Genomic DNA, 18439 nt, shown 5'->3' with positions numbered 1-18439 from the left:
GGCAATGGTCTTCACTTTTAAACACCCACCAATACCATCCATGGTCATGAGTTAAATACTCAAAATAATACTATGAAATACACATTTTATATTTTCATATTTTTCCCTTCAGCAGTGATAAAGTTTTCATTGAAGCCTCCCAGACAATTCAGAGCTGATTTCAAGAGTGTACATTTTTTAAATGACAAAAAAGTTATTATGAATAGAAAGGTAACAAGAGATTGTGAACAAAACTGTCTGCTGTGATAGATGGTGGATGAGAAACAGTTGCACACAGGATATTGGAGTACGGTGATAACTGGGAATCTTTTCATTTGCAGGAATCTCTGCCTTCCCAAAACACAACATTGATTTCACCCGTAATCATTGCACAGATTGAGGAGGATAAGTCCAGAGGAAACCAGCTCTCTCTGCCTATGCAGGCCCTGATCCCCCAGCCCAGAGCTTGTCACACGAAGCCATCCTTGCCTAACCAGGGCTCAGCCATCGTTAGCAGAACATTTTTGGTGCTTCCCACCAGGTTAGAGATTCAGGCATCCTCAGAAGACTCCATGTCACCATCGGACTCTCCCAGTCCAAAGCGGTGTCCAAGGCAGCAGAGAGGCTTTGCCTCCATCACTGTCACAGCCAGGCGTGTTCCTGTGGGCTCTGGAGACCTGGCACGTGGCCCTGGGGCTGGCCAGGAGCCCAGCGCCGTGTCCCCCACGTCCAGCAAGGTCCCTGCTCTCCTCAAGCACTGGCCTCCCCCAGCCCGTGCCAACCAACCTCCTTTAAAGGTTTCCAAGTCTTGCTCAAACTTAGGTGAAGAACCCCAAAAGCAGCTTTTTGACCCTGGAATCAAGGAGGATGGCGTGGCTCTCCAAAGCAGTGATAGGAGGGAGAAAATTCCAGCTTCATTCATCTCCTGTGTCCAGCTCCAGGTGTCTGAGCCGTGTCCAAGCACCATCTATTATTTGGACAAGTCGCTCAGTGTGTGCATTGATCAACCTCCAGTTAAATGCCAAAAAATGTATAGATCCACGTTGTCCTTGAGCCTGAAGTGCAGTTTGTCCGGATTAACAGCAGATGGAGTAGATGGCATAGCTAATGGAGAGCCCATGGAGGAGAGAGCTCCAAGGAAGCTCCCGGGAGCGCACCGGGCTCCACTCAGATCCCACCTGAGCGCAGACTTCACGGGAAATAAGGTAATTAAGGAGGAGAAAACAAAGGAAGGACATTTGGGTCGTAAATACCCTTTGCAAAGTGTTTTTGCCTCGGGACTTCCAGCGTTTGTGGATATTCCCAGAGAACCTCCCAAGGCAGCAGCAGCAAAGGAAGAGGATGAGCAGCCTGGCAGCCACCACGCTGTGTTTTCCCTCCAAATTCCTAATTCGAGCAATGAGGCAGGTAAGTCATTTCCATAAACATCAGGCTGGTGGAGCAGAGGTTCAAGCTGGAGCAGCCCCACCACAGTGATCCTGTGAGAGAAGATAAGAGCAATCCTTGCTTCTGCAGAGGCTCAGGGAGTTAGAGCACAACCCAGAGGTTTCCAGCTCCAGCACTACCATGAATATTTGCTATGGTAGTGATGCGTGCTGCTCATCAGCTGAGAGAGAAAAATCCCCCTGTGTTTTCTTCATTAAACCTCTTTTTTTAACCATTTATAACAGTATTTTTTTTATTATTCTCTCAGCAATGTGCAAGTGCTTATCCCCTGAAAATAATTAGGTTTATGTTTGAATAAGGGCTGAATTTCAAGGTGTGAATTTAAGGAGATGACTGCACTGAGCTTGGTTTTGTGCTCCTTGCAATTAAAAATGGTCTTGTTTTCAGCTTTTATTTAGAAGACTACAGTAATAAGCTCAGGCTTTTCTACTTAATGGAACCAGGTAAAAGGTTTGCAAATCTTGAACACATTTGTTTCCAATCTTTCCAAGCATTTTACAAACATAAAATGTTCTTTGCAGCATTGCTCCTTGGGGAAGGGAGAGGGGCCCTGGGGATTGCTTCCTGCCCAGAGTGGTGCAGCTCCTGCTGCACTGGGATTTTCCAGCACACTTGGATAACCACAGCTGAGTTTATTGCCTTTCCGGGAAGGGAAGGTGGATGGGAAGATTGGCAATGAGTGGAGTCTGTTTCCTACCAAAAACACAAAGATTAAACTCACCCCCTCTGTATCCTGCAGCCTTGGGCTACTTTTAATTACAATTACCCTTTTCTTATTTGGCCTTTTTGATCTAAGGGTCAGTGCATGAACATGAGTGACTTCCTAAAGCTCCTTTGTACCTTCATCCTCCCAGTGTGCAAGTGGAAGGAAAGAGAAAGATGAGAAGCCTCATGCTGCCTCGAGGGCTGGGCAAGGTGCAAACTCCTTGTAGTCTCTGCTGCTCTCCCTTCTCCATGCCTGAAATCAATGGGATTGTTCCTGCAGGGGCAGAGCCTGAGATAAAATATTCCTCAATTTTCCTAAGCTGTGTGGTGTTGGAGGGGAGAAAGCACAGTGGGGAGCAGGAGAGGGAAGATGCCAACCAGTGCTAAGGGGTTTGGGGTGGAAATATAAAGGGATGGCACCAGCAAATGAAACATTTCATTCTATGCATCTTAATTTTGAATATCAGGGAATATCACTCCATGGGGAGTGTTATGTATTCAAGGCTTCGTTCAACACCATCTAAGGTTTCTCTGTGACAAAGCAGATTTAAAACTGAGCCTTCCCTGGGCTTAGTGATGCCATGGTGGCATAGAAGAACCAGTTTTACTGGAAATAATTAGAAAGTGAGTTGGGAGGCTGCTCATGGTTCCATAGTTTTACTGAAAGGAGGAAATCGGTGAATTTAGGAGCTGAGAAATACAGGTTTGTGATAAAGGACTTCCACCATTTGTGTACACAAGACTATAGGTGTAAATAAACATGGGAAGTGTTACCTTTTAACTGCTTCCACCTTTTGTGTGGGCCATAATATAGAATGCAAAGATATACATTTCTCTTGCTCAGACCTTTTGTAACGTGTAAGGAGGTGTTTATCAGCTTACTACAACTTTCCTGTGTGAAATTTGTATAAACAACCAGAATAATGCTCCAAAACCACAGCCTTTGTCAGCAGGGTCATCCAAGTAATGAGCTCGTGCACAGCCATCAACCATTAAATGGGACAAACCATGAGAAACTTGGTAAAATGCATGGGACATCCACACTGGGCCTCAAATGAGAGAGAATGGTGTGATTTTAACCTGAGACAAATGAAAAACTGAGTCTTTTTTACTTCTGGACTGGGTGAAGTGAGGAGGAGAAGTATTGGTATGAGATTATCAATCAGAGAATAGTTAATGTTTGAAAAGACCTTTAAAGATCATCCAGTCAAACCATCCCCCAGCACTGCCAAGGCCACCACTGACCCATGTCCCCAAGTTCCACATCCAGAGGGTTTTTAAATCCCTCTAGGACTGAACAACCCTTTTGGAGAAGAGCTTTTATCCCATTCTAGATTCCCGGTTAGTTTGGATATTTTTTCCTCTGCTGTTTATTAATTCAAACCCGTTCCTGTTAAGCTTTGCTCCTCTCCATGTTTATGCAATGAAATGTTTGTGAAATGAAGTGTTTAAAAAGAAAGGAGAACCAGCAAAGAAGGGACAGTGAACAGGTTTTGCCACAGTGTTCGTGCTGTAACTCAGTTATCTTCTTGATGAGGTAACTGCAGAGAGCACTTTGTCCATTACATTTCTGATGACCCAGAAAGTTGGAGTTTATATTGGTTTGCAGCTGTAGGCAAGAGCTTCCTGCCAGCAGAAATACAAGTGGTAATAACATCACTATGCTGAAAAAAAAAAGAAAAATTACTTTCAAGGCTACACTTCTCTGTATGAAATCTGTAAATGCAGTTTCCAGGATGTATAGGTTGCTTTATAAGGCTCTGAGTTGGACAAAGCACCCAAATACTTCTCTGCTTTACAGGTGCTGGGACTGGGTTGGCTGTTTCCTACAGGCCCAGTTGAGTGTCTTTTTCCTAATCTTTTGTGTGACTTCACTGCAGTAATGATGACTCTACTTACTGTATTACTCACATTATTTCATGTCCAAATCCAGCCGTTCAAGACTTGGCTTTACATGGACCTGGATAACTTAATCTAAGGCCCTTCTTTCAGCAGGAGGCCGGGCCAGGTAATCTCCAGAGTTATGTATTTCCATCATGTGCCACATTATGAAAAGGATGCTTTAGGATTATTAATGAAATGTAAATCTTGGGTTCCGCTCGTGGATGGGAATTACACTTGGAAATCCAAATCTCTGGGACTCAGAGTTCAAAGCCATGGTTCATGCTAGAGTATCCCATGGATGGAATATGATATTTCCCCACTGTGGACTCTTCTCTTCTATTGGCTCTGCTGCTTTGGGCCTTTACTTCCATTATCTGGCAAGAAATGGGATCGTAAGTGCTGGAAAATCCATGTTATACATGAAGTCAGACTTGAACCGTGGGAGGACAGAGCCGTAGGACAGAACTGTGTTTATTTTTAGTGAGTGGCCAACATTCCCACATCCCTTGGGCAGCTGCAGGAATGTGTGAAGGGTCCCACTGGGGGCCACACGAGCCACCCACCTCAGAGCTGTGGCCAGGGGCCAGCCCAGGCCAAGCTCCACGAGGTCCTGCCAGGGGTGATGGATGTGCATCACCCTGCCTTTGGTCACGGCTTTTAACAAGCTGTCAGAACTTGCTAACGCTGCTCCTAGGCAATGCTGCAATTTCCTTTCCTGTCTGCAGCTGATGTCTCATAAATACAAGGTAAGTTAGGAATGAAAAGATTAGTCTTGTTTCTGCTGAAGACAGGAACATTTTTAATATTAATTTCTCACCTTCCGTTCATGAAGAATATATTCCCCATGAATATCTAGTTCTCCATCCATCTTTCACTATCTATTACCCTACTGGGCACTAGGCTGAATTATTAAAAAGGAGAAAAAAGAAGAAAATGGGACAATTTTAAATTCTTTTTGACCTCTTGATTAAACAATATGATCACTTTTCTAGGGAAGATTATAAATGCCAACATCTAAATTTATCCATTTGAGCTTAGATAGCAGTAAACTTCACGCCTGAGCGCCTTCACACATCTCAGCTATTTTTTAAACCAAAATATTTCCTGCTCACCTCTACACTTTTGTTCATGTTTTGTTGTCATACCCAAAACTGATGTGGAGAGATATTAAGGAATAACAACCAAGGTGGAGAGTGAATCCAGTCTGGATGGTGGGTGCTGTGCTGGATCCCACTGCCCTGAGTTGAGGTCCAGATGTGCTAGGAGGGTGGGGGGAGATGACAAAAGGGAAAATCATAAATCACATTGCCATGTAAGCCACCCAAAATTAGGGATATCAGGGTTATAAGGTGATCATCAGCCACAGTGTGGCCACGGGACCAGGACAGTGACAATCCCTGTTCTGGGCACGGATGAGGGACCTCAGGTCCTGGGGTCAGTCTTGGACAAGAGAGACATTGAGGGACCGAAACTGGTCCAGGGAATGGAGCTGGAGAAGGCTCTGAGGGAGCTGAGGGGGCTCAGCCTGGAGCAAAGGGGGATCAGGGGGACCTTGTGGCTCTCACAGCTCCTGCCAGGAGGGGACAGCCGGGGGGTCGGGCTCTGCTCCAGGAACAGGGACAGGAGCAGAGGGAACGGCCCTGGGCTGGGCTCAGGGTGGATATTTGGGAAAATTCCTTCATGGAAAGGTTTGTCCAGGCCTGACCCAGCTGCCCAGGGCAGTTTGGAGTCCCCATCCATGGAGGGCTTCAAAAGCCATGTGTGTGGCCCCTGGGGACACGGTGGCCTCGGCAGAGCTGGGCCAGGGCACGGGAAGGCCTTTTCCAGCAGAAGGGTTCCAAGGTTCCGCGCTGGAGCCGGCTCGGGAGGGGATGGCACAATGGGGTGGCTGTGATGGAGGTGCCCAGCAGTGCCTGGGAGCTGTCCTGCCAGGGGAGCACTGCCAGCCTTCCTCTTTCAGAACTCAGGGCTGGAATGCTTGGGAAGGCAAGGACGTGGTCCCAGCAGTGATCCAGACACGGCAGAGACTCAGTAATGCACCACTTGTATCTTCTCCCAAAGAGCGGGGCAGGTGACTTGAAAGCATAATTTGCTTAATTAAAACAACCCAAGGCAGCGAGTGGAGGAAACTGAGATGGGATCTGGGCTTTGGGTTTGTTGAATGGCCCCAGATGACTACAGTCTTCTGTTTCCTTCTTGAACTTATTTATTAACAAGTGCTGAAGTCAGCAGTGTGTTTTTAAGGGGTAAATAACTAGACTTGAATTTGTTTCAAGAGCTATTTTAATTTTTTGGTGCATGTATGTGTATTCCTACTCATACTGGAGTAAAATCAGAACATCTGGTGCTGTGGGATTTTGATAAGCTGCTACCTGCAAAGCAGAAATATATTTTTGTTTTAAATACACACTGAAGAGCTTTGAGACATTTATGTATCAAGTAAATCTTGTGGGTCACCTTTAAACTAATATATCAACCTGATAACATAATGGGCCAATTAGGAAATCTGAAGGCTATAAGTAATATTTACTTTCATTAATTAAATAGTATTTGAAATGCTGTGATGAAGGAATGTGGCCTGTTCTCATCTCATCTTCTGTTTATGGGAAAGTCACCATGCAATAAGCCAGAGTAAAAGATTTGTATGCGTGTAAATATAAACATATATATATACATGAACAAGATATAATTAGAGGAGAGCAGTTCCTGACAATATGGAATTTATTGTATAGAAACTTGAGCAGCTCCAGCTGATGCTAATTAACTCTCCACCCTGCAAATGTGTGCAGCAGAACTGGTGGTGAAGACAGGAGAAATATGAAATATGGCACAGGAGATTTTACTTATCTTGCACCTGCTAAGCACAAGGAGCCAAATCTTCAGCTGATGTCAACCAACTGAAATCTCTGCCTGCAGAGGAGTGACACTGATTTACACCAGCCAGGAATCTGGCTGGGGATGTTACTGACTTGGCATTATGGACACAGCAGCTGGTGCTGACTTGTTAAGAACAAAGGCCCACATGCCAAAAAGCCCATTAAAAGGAGCTCCTTTGATGTTTCACTTCATCTGGGATAAATTTGAAATGGAGGAGGCTGTCAATTTTGCTTAGTCTAGACGTTCTGTGTCACTGGGTCTGTGTTACACTGAGGGGTGACCTTCATGTGCTGCATCCCCAGAAAATGAGTATTCAATCTTTGCAGGTGTTGAAAACTCAAGTGAGGAACTGGAAATCCTGTTACAGGTAACTCTGGAAGATGCTGCCACCCTTTGAGACAAGCCCCAGCCTGTGTGATGGGCCAGAGCAGGGGGCTCTCTTTATCTTGGAGTTTTTATTTTCATTTCTAGAAGGAAGGGGATGCCTCATATTTTCTGGAAGACCCTTTTGCATTTTTTAGAGTAGCAGCTCTTCAGCTTTGCTCTCTGTCTCAAAGGCGTGCTGCCTTCCCCATCATCAGTGGGACAAAGGGTATAGGAGAAGGAAGGGATCAGCAGGAGGGGTGTTCTTTGATTTTCCACTCCTTTAAACTATTTCTTTATGAAATCGCAAGACAGATGTGGTGACCTCCTGTCTTGCCTCTGGAGACCGTGGGCAGTGATGTCAGCAAGGGAGAAGGGTGATGCTCAGGGCTGTGTGGGCCAAAGCTGGTTTTCAGTGACACTGCTGTGATGTCACAGTGACCCTGGCTGAGATAATTTTCCTGTGGAGCCAATTGTTCTTTATCAACTTCTCTGTGGTTTGAGGTAAGGAGCAGCCAGAGATGGTTGGGTCTTCTTGGAGTTTGTTCATTTCTTTGGGCTTTTCTTGTGGATTTTTTTTTGTTTGTTTGTTTGGTTTAGTGTGTTTAAGAGTGTGATGATAAAATAATTTGACTGGAGTTGAAGTTTCCTTCAGGAAATGCCCTTTGAGGAGTAAAGGCTCAATTTTCTGTTATGGAACATAGCAATGAAGCTGTTGTGTAGAAAGGCCATTATTTCTCTGGAAGACAGAAGTATGTTTGCCCTGTTAATGATGATACAGAACACATTTTTATGAGTGAAACTTTTAAATTGGATTTTCCCAAAGATGTTCATGTTGTCTGAAGATCCAAGTTAAAGTTCAGCACATGAGAACTGAGGGTTTGATTCTTCCACTATTTTCCATTTTAGATTCTATTATTTAAAGGCCCTTTCCAGCCTACACCATTCTATGATTCTGTGGTTCTGAGACATTTCTATCTGAGCTGTCAGCATTGGTAAGAATGTGAGACAATTTGAAGTGAACGACTGGAGGGTACAAGTCACTCGTTAGCACTCTGGGCCAGCAGCAGGGCCGGAATACCAGAATCATTAAAATAATGATTAAAAGAGATGGGCTCTGTGCATTCAGTGACTGCATTATGCCACTGGAGTAAAGAGCCTCATTTTCCCCTAATTCACACTTGGTTTAAACTAGGAACGACTCTTGTACAGTCTGTGAAATGAATCCTTGGCTCAGCCAGGCTGCAGTAAATTATCAGAAGGAGCTGAACTAGGTGCCTTGGACATGATGAGAATTCCAAGTGGCCCAAGCCTTTCTTACCCTGCAAATCACCATTTAAATGTTCTGAATCATCCTGAACGTTTTTTTTTTTAAGTCACACTGCATCAGATTACTCCTGGAGTCACTACAATAGCGTCTGATAGCTTCCAGCATGACATCCTGGAAATGCAAACATGGATTTCTAACTCGGAGGTTTTGGGTCTGTGGCTGTTACAGAGAATGTCTCGAAAGTACAGCAGTAAATATTTTTTTCCTTTCATCCTCTCCCAGCTCATGGGAGGGAAAAGGGAAAAATGCTAGTAAAATATACAAACACTGTAGCTGAGCAGCTGGATACTGGGAGCTCCCTGGTGCGAGCAGTCACCTCAAATCATGTGGGTGGGTTATTAGCTGTCCACTAAAACATTCTGCTGCAATTATACCCTCTCCTGATTCCTGGTGTAAGGTGATGTCCTGCAGGTGTCAGGCAGGAATGTTTCCTTCTCACAGCATCGTTAAGGTTGGAAAGAGTTCTCCAAGATCACCAAGTCCAACACAATCATGTCAACTAAACCATATCACCAAGGTCTGCTATTTTTGAAATGCTCCCAGGGATGCTGACTCCACCTGGGAAGCCCATTTCAGGGCTTAACCACTCTGTCAGTGAAGGAATTTTTCCTGCTGCCCAACCCAAACCTGCCCTGGTGCAACTGGAGGCTGTTAAATTGCAGGATTTTGCTGGTGCAGCCACTGCAAATCCTCCTTCCTCCAAAACTCTCCATGGCAGCCAGACTGGGTGCAGCACGTGTGTCCCCAGTCCCTCTCTGAAATAAGTGATATTCCCTTGTTTAACACCAAGGGAGAAGGTCAATTAATTATTTGCAAAGTGCTTTGAGAAAATAAATTGGCCTTCAGCACGGAGAGGCTGATTGTTAGGGGCTGTGATTAGCTGGGTTTGGGATTGTTTGCTCTGAAGCCACTACACTAATTTTGCCCAAAGCCTTCTGTAAACAAGCTGTTTCATGACATTAAGAAGCTTTTCCTACTTAGGACTGATTATAGGTTTGAAGACTAACAGCTCTTAGGTACACTTTCTGTTATAAATGATTGCAACTTTCTACAGTCAAATATTAGCTTTTGCCAAAAGAAAGCCTCTTCCTTCTGAGAAATGCGGCCACAGCTGTCAACATGGTTTAAAAAAAAAAAATCAACCAAAAAGAGGTAGCTAGGGAAAAGAGATGCTTTTTTGCTTTTTTACTAGAGACAATTTTTTCTAATTTAAACTCTTAGCTTGAGGTGTTACTGATATAGTTGAGATAATTAAGCTTTATCCCCACCAGACAGGGCTGTTTGAAGAAGCATTAATACAGGTGCAATGACACATTCATTGGGAGAAATGGCCTGGCTGAGCCTCTCTCCTCAAGCCAGCAAAGTTACCTTGACTTTGGATCTTGACAATTCTGGGAATGGAGCTGAGGACAGGGCCCAGCCCCACTTCTCAGGATCCAGATTTTTATTGAAAGGTGAATCAAGACCTCGTTAAACATCACATTTTGAACAGGAAACGTGGGCAGAGCTACATTCCCAGGAATTCAGGTAGTTTCCATGGATGTTAATGCTGAGCAGCAGCTGATGCTGCCTCTTGCAAATGAATCATTTGAGAAGCATCAGGAGGCAGTTTGGGACAAAAGTCTCATTGTTGGTCAGAGGGGATTCTACTCAAAACAGGTGAATTTTGTGGCACCCCTGGCCGACTGCAGCTTGTTGACTGATCACAAGTGATGCCTTTTCCTCGGCAGCGATCTGAGAAATAAATCCTCCACCCTATCTTGCATCCCTTGACAAACCCTGGCATAACTAATAACGCTGTCATGGCTCTCAATGTTTCCATCTCTCTTGGTTACCAGGCTGTTGAGATGATGTGCTCTGTTTGCTCACATCTAAGATTGCGTGGCCCAGCTGTGCCAACCCTTGATTCATGATAAGGGCTGAGCCATCAGTCTCTGTCAGAGGGAGGCTGGAGTCTTGCTTGGCATTATGGATGGCTGCTTGAGGCACGTGTGGGTCTCTACAACTACTGGGTCTAAATCTTGAAGGAGGCAGAAGTTTCTTACATTTAAGGAATGTTAATTCCTGCTCCTCTCTGCTTGGGGTGTTGGCAGCATCAGCTCCCAGCATGGAGGTGCAGGAGAGCTCAGCAGCTCAGGATGTGGGGTTTTTATTAAATTAAAACAAACCCCCCAGCAGGTGGTCTGCAATGTGAAGCTGTCTCCAGTGCTGATGTCTGATCTCATTAGGGACACACAGGGAATCAGCTCGGGGTGTCCCCTCCCAGCACCTCTTGGGCTGACTTGGTGGCCACGGAGGATTTGCAGCCCTGCCTCTGCTAAAGTGAGCTTTGGCCAGTTTCAAAGAAGCACTTTCTCACAAATCATCAAAAATCCACGCTGCAACACTGGGAGGAGGGTTTTATTCAAGGATGAAAAGCTGAATTATCCTGCTGTAAAGTGGAATGGGGGAGAGGGGAAACCAGTAACAATGGAACAGGGGATGTTTGCCTGGATTGTGAGTGTCTCAAGTTTAACCTGCTGTAATGCAGGGTCACTTTCCATTAGCAAAACCCCCTGAAGGGAGAGAAGGGGAAATGTAAAAAGATACTTTACAGTAAAACAATATACTTATTTTACTCCAAGATCAAGGATTCTTTTTTTTTTCTTCTTTAAAGGAGCTTTTGAAAACCTACCCTTGGTTTTACAGAATATTTTCAACTCCTCCTCTATGGTATGGTTTTCACTAAGTCATTATTTAAAAATTGAGCTGTTGTCATCTTTCTTGCACAGGGCAGAAATGACTCTTCTCCAGATGTAATTATGACTTTGTTCCTTAAATTTGCTTCTATAAGCAGCTGAACTGTTACAGCTACAACCTATACTGGCTGAATTTTATTAATGGAGTCATTCTGCTTTCTGTTTCTTTCAGTTTTGCTCTCCCATATCTCCCAAAGCATTACACTTGCATGTCTTTGTTCATTGGTTTTAAAGGCTTTCCTCAGCTGGGATAATAGAAAAAACATCTATTTCTGGTCATCCAGTTGCAATTCTGGCTATTCTCAGTGGGGCATATATATTTCAAGCTGGGTTGGTGGAGGGATTTAGATACACAATTCCAGATAGTCTTAATGAGAGTAACAGTCCTAATTCCCCACAAAGAATATTAAAAACTGGTCCAGGGTGTACAGAGTGAAACACTGTGATCTTACCTTTAAGTACCTTTGCCTTGTTCTCTTTTTTTTTCTTTTTATTCCTAAATATCATTTGCATCTGTGTTTGTTAAAGTAACTGAGAGCTGCTTTGAGGATGAGGGAGTTGATTTTTGGAGCCCCTGTCTGGTTTGCTTTGCTCTGTTTTCCTGGGGATTGGCTGCACCTGGGTGCACCTTTGGAAGGGAAAGGTTAATTCAAGAGGGAGCTAGAAGAAAGAATTTAGCAAATTGACTCTGTTATTATTCTGATTGCTTTCACTGTTAGACAAGAAGAAGACGCATACTTTTTACTACCTTAATTAACTACCACACAAAAAAAATCCCCACCATACTGTGAATATAATAAGGATTAAGATTTAGTTAGAATATTAAATCCAGACCCACAAGGAAGACACTTTTCATGCAGGAAGGACGTGTTGATTTTATTCCTGAATTTCATCAGGAATCGTGGGGGGTGTTTAAATTCTTTCTCAAGGCAACCTTTTATCATAAAATGCTAAGAAGCATTCATCCCCTTTTCCTAATTTTTGGCCCCATTCTTAGTTTTGTTCATGCATTTCTTTTCCTTCTCTCCTAATCTACATCTTCACAGGGATCCCCCAGGCCTTGTTGGGAGGATGCCACTGGTGGAGTTTCTTTTAGCAGGGAAGTGGTGCAGAGAGGAGAGAAGGTTTTCTCCATTTGCACAACGTGTAAGAAATTTCCTGGAGCTTAATTGTCCATTCTTGAAGGTTTCTGTACTTACACTTGGAAGCCAATACCCATGGAGAGCTAGTCTGGTAGTTAGGAGTAAATGGAGTGTGAATACTCCAGGAGCTCTTCTTTCTCGTGTTCAGATCAATATTCTGAGTTAGAGAGGAGAGATGTGACTTGGAGCCTTCTCCCTTCACTCTGGTCTCTACCCTTCTCCCTTACAGCCCATTTTGACCCCCTTGATGACTCCTGCTGATTTTGGGGAGCCCAGCAGCAGCAAACAGACCCTCCTGGGGACACAGCAGGGTCCCCAAATTGAGCAATTTGACAGTGAAGCTGTTTGGCTTCACAACACACATTTGCTGCACAGACCATTTCTTGATATGAAGGCAAATTATCTCCCACTGTGATGCTGCCATGGATGAGCAGAAACTCTTTCCTCCTTTCCTCTTTCTTCTCTTCTCTGTTTACTGCTGGCCAGTGAACTATTTTAATTTCAAAGGTGATTTAATGAGATAATCTGTTTTCCATTCAGGTTCTTCCTGTGGCTTAGCTCTCCTCCTTTTTTCCCCCTCTATCCATCTTGGCTTGGATTTCCTGGCTGCCTGAGTGAAAGGACTTCCTCCCCTGCTGCTCTGCAGTTACTCAGTGCTACCTGCTGCTTTCTTCATCTTCTCCTACCCCACTGCTTGTTCCTACCTCCTCCCACAGCCACCCTTTGAGTCCATGACCCCACTAATCTGTCCTGGTGTTTTTCCCCCCTCTCTGTGCCATAGGACATTTTTGTGTGACTGCAGGAATGGGATTGGTCAGGGAACAGGTCCCTGGATAGGCAAGAGCTCTGAAGGGATGCACAGAATTGAGTCTGTCCAGTTTCTCGAGAACATTTGCATCAAAACTCTTTCCATCAGAGAAAAGAGCTTGGTTGTGACAAAAGATAAGGGAGTTATTTGTGATGTATGAAAAGCACAGAGGAAAACGAGTTCTGTCAGAGAGCAGGAGAGCTTGGATGCTACCCCAGAGTTTGGGAGCTCTCTTGCTTTGACCAGATTTTCTGTAGGGCTGTGAAACTGCTTTGGATGGGGTTCATCTCAATAAATTGAATTAAAAATGAGGTTTGTTTTCTCTGTTTGGGCTGATCTTTAGGGATCCCTCACTAGAGCATCCCCTGAGGAGCTGACTCCTCCTCACTGTATGGGCAGTTACAGAAAGGAGCTCGAGATGTTGTGGTTGGAGTCAATGATCTCAGAGGGCTTTGCCAACCTAAACAATTCTGTGGTTCTGTGCTCCAAGCTCTGAACTGCAGGGAAAGGGAAAAACAGTAAATGCTGTATCTTAATGCCTCTGATTTTCTCAGAAATATTTGAGAGTCAAAAAGAGACATGAGACAGTCAGGTCACTAAAATGCACTGGAGATCATCATTTGGTGGAAAAGAATATTTCTTATCTTTTGTGAGTGGATTAAGGACTGAGAAAGTGAACTGAAAACTTCCCACAAGGCAGGACCTGATTTTAGTGAGTGACTTGGAGATAAGGAAGTGTCAAACAGGGAATCATAGAAACACAGATTCATTTAGGTTGGAAAAACCCTTCACGATGATCGAGTCCAACCATCACCCCAGCACTGCCCATCACTAAGGTGTCCCTGCCATGGCAGGGGTGGCACTGGATGCTCTTAAGATACATTTCAATTGGAAGTGTTCCAGGATTCCAGGATCTGAAATTGTTTAAACCTCATCAGAGTCATTGTTATGGATTCAGTGGTGGCTGTGATGAAAACCAAGGCCTAACAAGTTTTGGGATCAGGGTTTTGGCCCCTCTCCAGTGGAGTGGTTGCCTCAGAAGCATCTCCCACCCCCAGCATTTCCAGTGCCCCGTTCTGGCTCTGTGCACAGCCACAGCTGGAGCCAGCACCCAAAGGGTTCAGCACAAAGCTTTGCCATGACAGTTTTTGATGGGAAGGGCATTGCTCAGCCCTACAACTCCAGGATCCTTCCATGCCAATAAAAATTACATGGCTTAGAGAGCTGAGGAAAAAAAAAAAAATTCCCATGTTATAGGATTGGTTTTTTTGTTTTTGCCAGGAACACCAATGCTGTTGGGAAGCAGGAAGAGGAGCAGCACAACAACCCCTGGCTCCCTTCCAGATGCAGCCCCCAGAGAAACCATTGCTGCTGCTCCTGATGGCTCATCCAACTGGGCAGATCCCTCCAAAGACACCTCCAAATCCAAAGAGATCCAAGCACAGGCTGTCCTGAAACCAAAAATGTCCTTCTCCAGCAGTGTGTGCAACATAACGGCGTCATCAAGGATCCTCTGGGAGGAAAATGTTCATGGGCAAAAGCAGCTCCTAAAAAGTAAGGTACAAATCCTACTGTGGTTGTCAGGAATATGGTTTCAATAATAAGATGAGATCAGTCTCAAAGAAAAAAAAAGTGAAATAATGGAAAGTCAGGCCGTTCTTGTCCAGCTTTAAGTGCTGAGCGTGAGTCATCTGGTGAGAGATCAATCAGCTGATCTGACTGTATACATTGCTATGGTTAATAGAAAACAAGATTAAAATGACCAAGATAGGCTTAGATTCACAAGAAAATCTCAAAAAAGCATTAAAATTGCAAAGTCAAGCAGCCCCAGCCTAACCTAGTAATACCAGCAGTGAGATTTTTACAACTCTGTTCTGATACCTTTCTTTCACTCCTTCAACCTTTTTTTTGACACAACTACCTGAACTATGATTATTAACAAGACTTCAGTGTGTAAAACATAATTTCTTTGGGTTCAGCTATGTCTGGGATGTCTTACTTCCAACATTAATCCTCACAGCTAAAATGCAGATGACACCAGCAGCTGTATTCATGCACCAGGTATTTTTTTGCAGAAAGCAACTGAGATTAATTTGGATTTAGTATCCATTTGTTTGTGAGAAACTTATTCCTTAAAAATGTTGTAATGGTCGTGGAACCTTTTTTTCTTGCAGCTGTTTTTTTCTGAAGAGAGTGTTTTGCAGGCAGGTAGGCAAAATTTGTCATCGCTGAGCATAAAGCTGCTGAATGTCAGACATTTGGAAGCCTAAATGCTGTTTTCAGTGCCTGAGGTTAAATCATGGCATTCCCCTAACTGAAAGCAACTTTGTTTTACAAAAGTGAAGCATCCACTGAGATCTGGCAAAGCCCAACTTAATCCACACCTCTGTAAACCTGGCTTAGGGAGGAATTTAATTTCATGTTCACAGGTTTCAAGGTTTATTCCAAAATGTTGGTGAGAACAGTGTTAGGGAGGAAATACATTTCAGATTTTTATAAGGCAAATGTACCCAACGCAGATCTTTTTAATATGTTTTTTAAGTACAATATAATATGTACAATATGTCATAAAGAGGAAAATATTTTAAGTTTATTGTAACCAAAAATTGAAATAAAACAGTAACGGGCTTTATTCCCAGATATTTAGTTCTAGAAATCAAATTATTTGGCAAGAAAGGAGCACTCCAGTGTGACTTTTCAAACAGTTCATATGGAGCCCTTCCGAAGTTCCTTTGTTATTTTGGATTTGTTCTGTCCTCTGAATAAGAATCTGATTTTTGAGCACACAGCCTCTTTTGGTCCTAATTTGTGCAGGGAGTATCAGTCAGTGAGCATTAAAACTTAATTATAAGCGTAGAAAATAATATCTTTTTCTTAATGTCAATTGACAGCTTTCATAATAATGCCCTATAATACACAATAACCTTTTGTTGATTTTTTTTTAATGGAGCTTTTCCACTGGCTAACAGATCTGTAGGAGTGACAGAAAGTAAACTGGATTAAAAACAAAGGAAAAAAAAAAAGCCAGTGGTGCTGATGAAAGGCTCAGTGTGGTGAAAGGGAAATGATTTGTGGTTAAAACCCATAGCAATCTGGTATTTTCTGCAATAAATTGGAATGAATTCCAACTGCAGGTCACAGCAAGATATCCCTGGCTTTCCATGGCACAAATTTTGGGAAGCACCAGCAAAGAGAGTTGAGTGTCCTGGAGTTTTAATTGTGATTTCCTCCCATGTGAGGTCTGGATAATGTGAGAGACACTCCGGGTGTCACAGGGCAGCCACCATTAGATCTGATCTCCTCTGCCTAATGAGGCCTATTAATAACAGCCTGGCTTTCTTATTTCAGGAATTGCCCTCTCTGTCTAATGAGGTGGAGAATCCAATAAAAAATTAGCCATGCACTCCTAACGAACTTTTAAATCTCTCCAAGGCAATTCTGAATCCCCAGCTCCGAGGGACAGAGCGAAGGAGCTCGAGGCACAGGACGAGCGGGGAGGCAGGAGGGTGACACTGCCCACGGTGACACTGCCCACGGTGACACTGCCCACGGTGACACTGCCCAGGGCCCTCTCTCCAGGTGTGACCTGGGAGAAAAACCTGCTCACCTGGCCAGGATCCAGCTCCCAGCTGGAGCAAACTCCAACAGTCCCACGGACACTGCGGGTAAAGCATCTTTTTTCTCCCCTTTTTCCCCTTTTTTCCTGCTAATTTTCCTTTCCCCCCCCCTTTTTTCCCTTTTCTCCCCTTTTCCCCCATGGATGGTGATTGCTTCCTGGGAACTTGTTAAGGGCAGAAGTTCACATTCCTTGATTTTTTCCCTTTCTAGTGAAGTTTTGGCAGTTTGTATGCACTGCCAGAACTTGCTTGGTTGTCTGGTTGTCCAGGCTCTTTGTTCTGAGCTGCAGCTGCTGTTCCTGTGGGGAAGCTTGCTAAGAGTTTGGGAATTTATAAATTCCCAGTTTCCCAAGTGCCTGGCACTTCCAGCACCAGCTGTAGCTGTGGACATGGCCCAGGCTGGTACCAGCAGCTGATGGACTTCCCTGCCTTTTCGTCCTGCACATGCTGCAGACCCACCTCTGCTCCTTTCCTCTGTCTTAAGACATTCCTAAATGTTGAAGCAGCCTTTGACTGGGAAGTGTTTTCTTTCTGGATCAGCCATGGAGCGATCTGACAATCTAAATAAACAGGAAAGCTTGTGAACTGTCAGTGACGAGTTGCTTCGGTGATGGGGTGAGAAAAGGAAACAGGCAAAACATCAAGAACTTGAATTTGGATGTAAAAATATGTAATTTGAAACATAGAGATGTATAAACTTGACAGGAAGAGGGGGAATGGCTTCCCATTGCCAGAGGGCAGGGATGGATGGGATATTGGGCAGGAATTGTTCCCTGGGAGGGTGGGCAGCCCTGGCACAGGTGCCAAGAGCAGCTGTGGCTGCCCCTGGATCCCTGGCAGTGCCCAAAGCCAGGTTGAAAGGGTTTGGAGCATCCTGGGACAGTGGGAGGTGTCCCTGCCCATGGCAGGGGGTGGAATGAGCTTTGAAGTCCTTTCCAACCCAAACCCAGACTCATTTTCATCACTTTAACCATCTCTAACCAAACTCAGCCCTATGCCCATCACACCTTTTCCTCCCTTCGACTCAGGAGGGCACAAAGCAGCTTCTCTGTTCCTGCAGGAAGCCCTGGAGATCCACAACCCTGAGTTCATCTCCCGCTCCCAGAAGAGGCTGAGGAGGCTGGAGCTGATGGTGCAGCTGAGGAGGGCCCAGCACAGGGAGGCTCCCCCAGGCACCCCCCGAGCTCTGGCTCCCAAGCTCTCCACCTCCACTTCCAGCAAGAAGAAGCAATTCACCATCCCTGACCCGCTCAGTGGTGAGTTGTGAGCAGCAGCAGGTCCGTGGCTGCCTTTGGAAGTCGTGGATGGAATTTCCAAATGAAATTGGGGAGAAACAGGAGAGGTGCTGCTCCCGGTTCACTCTCCAGCATCGGTGCAGATGCTCCTGGCAGGAATTCCCAGCAGCTCAGAGATGGGTCAGTGGGGATGAGGAATTTCCTGTGCTCTGTGGCAGCTCCCTGGGGACTTTTTGTCATTGTCACACGCAGTTGTGTTCTTCAGCTGCTGCTGCTCATGGGGACATGGCAATAAATGACATTTCATCCTCTCCC

The 18439-nt window shown here is 44.6% G+C and overlaps 1 protein-coding gene across 2 annotated transcripts in view; it reads left to right on the top strand.

Moving 5' to 3' along the window:
- Positions 1 to 18439, top strand: part of C6H10orf90 (chromosome 6 C10orf90 homolog) — a 95396-nt gene that overhangs the window by 67587 nt on the left and 9370 nt on the right. For both annotated transcript variants that reach the window (XM_085582975.1, XM_031505288.3), the window contains exons 3-6: positions 321 to 1386; positions 14554 to 14826; positions 16705 to 16937; positions 17950 to 18145. In XM_085582975.1, the coding sequence (XP_085439101.1) occupies positions 417 to 1386; positions 14554 to 14826; positions 16705 to 16937; positions 17950 to 18145 (1672 nt within the window). In that variant the 5' untranslated portion in view covers positions 321 to 416. The remainder of the gene's footprint in view (positions 1 to 320; positions 1387 to 14553; positions 14827 to 16704; positions 16938 to 17949; positions 18146 to 18439) is intronic.

The sequence above is a fragment of the Lonchura striata genome, chromosome 6, assembly GCF_050655825.1.
Source record: "Lonchura striata isolate lonStrDom1 chromosome 6, ASM5065582v1, whole genome shotgun sequence".
NCBI lineage: Eukaryota > Metazoa > Chordata > Aves > Passeriformes > Estrildidae > Lonchura > Lonchura striata.
This window is presented reverse-complemented; position numbering and strand designations above follow the sequence as displayed.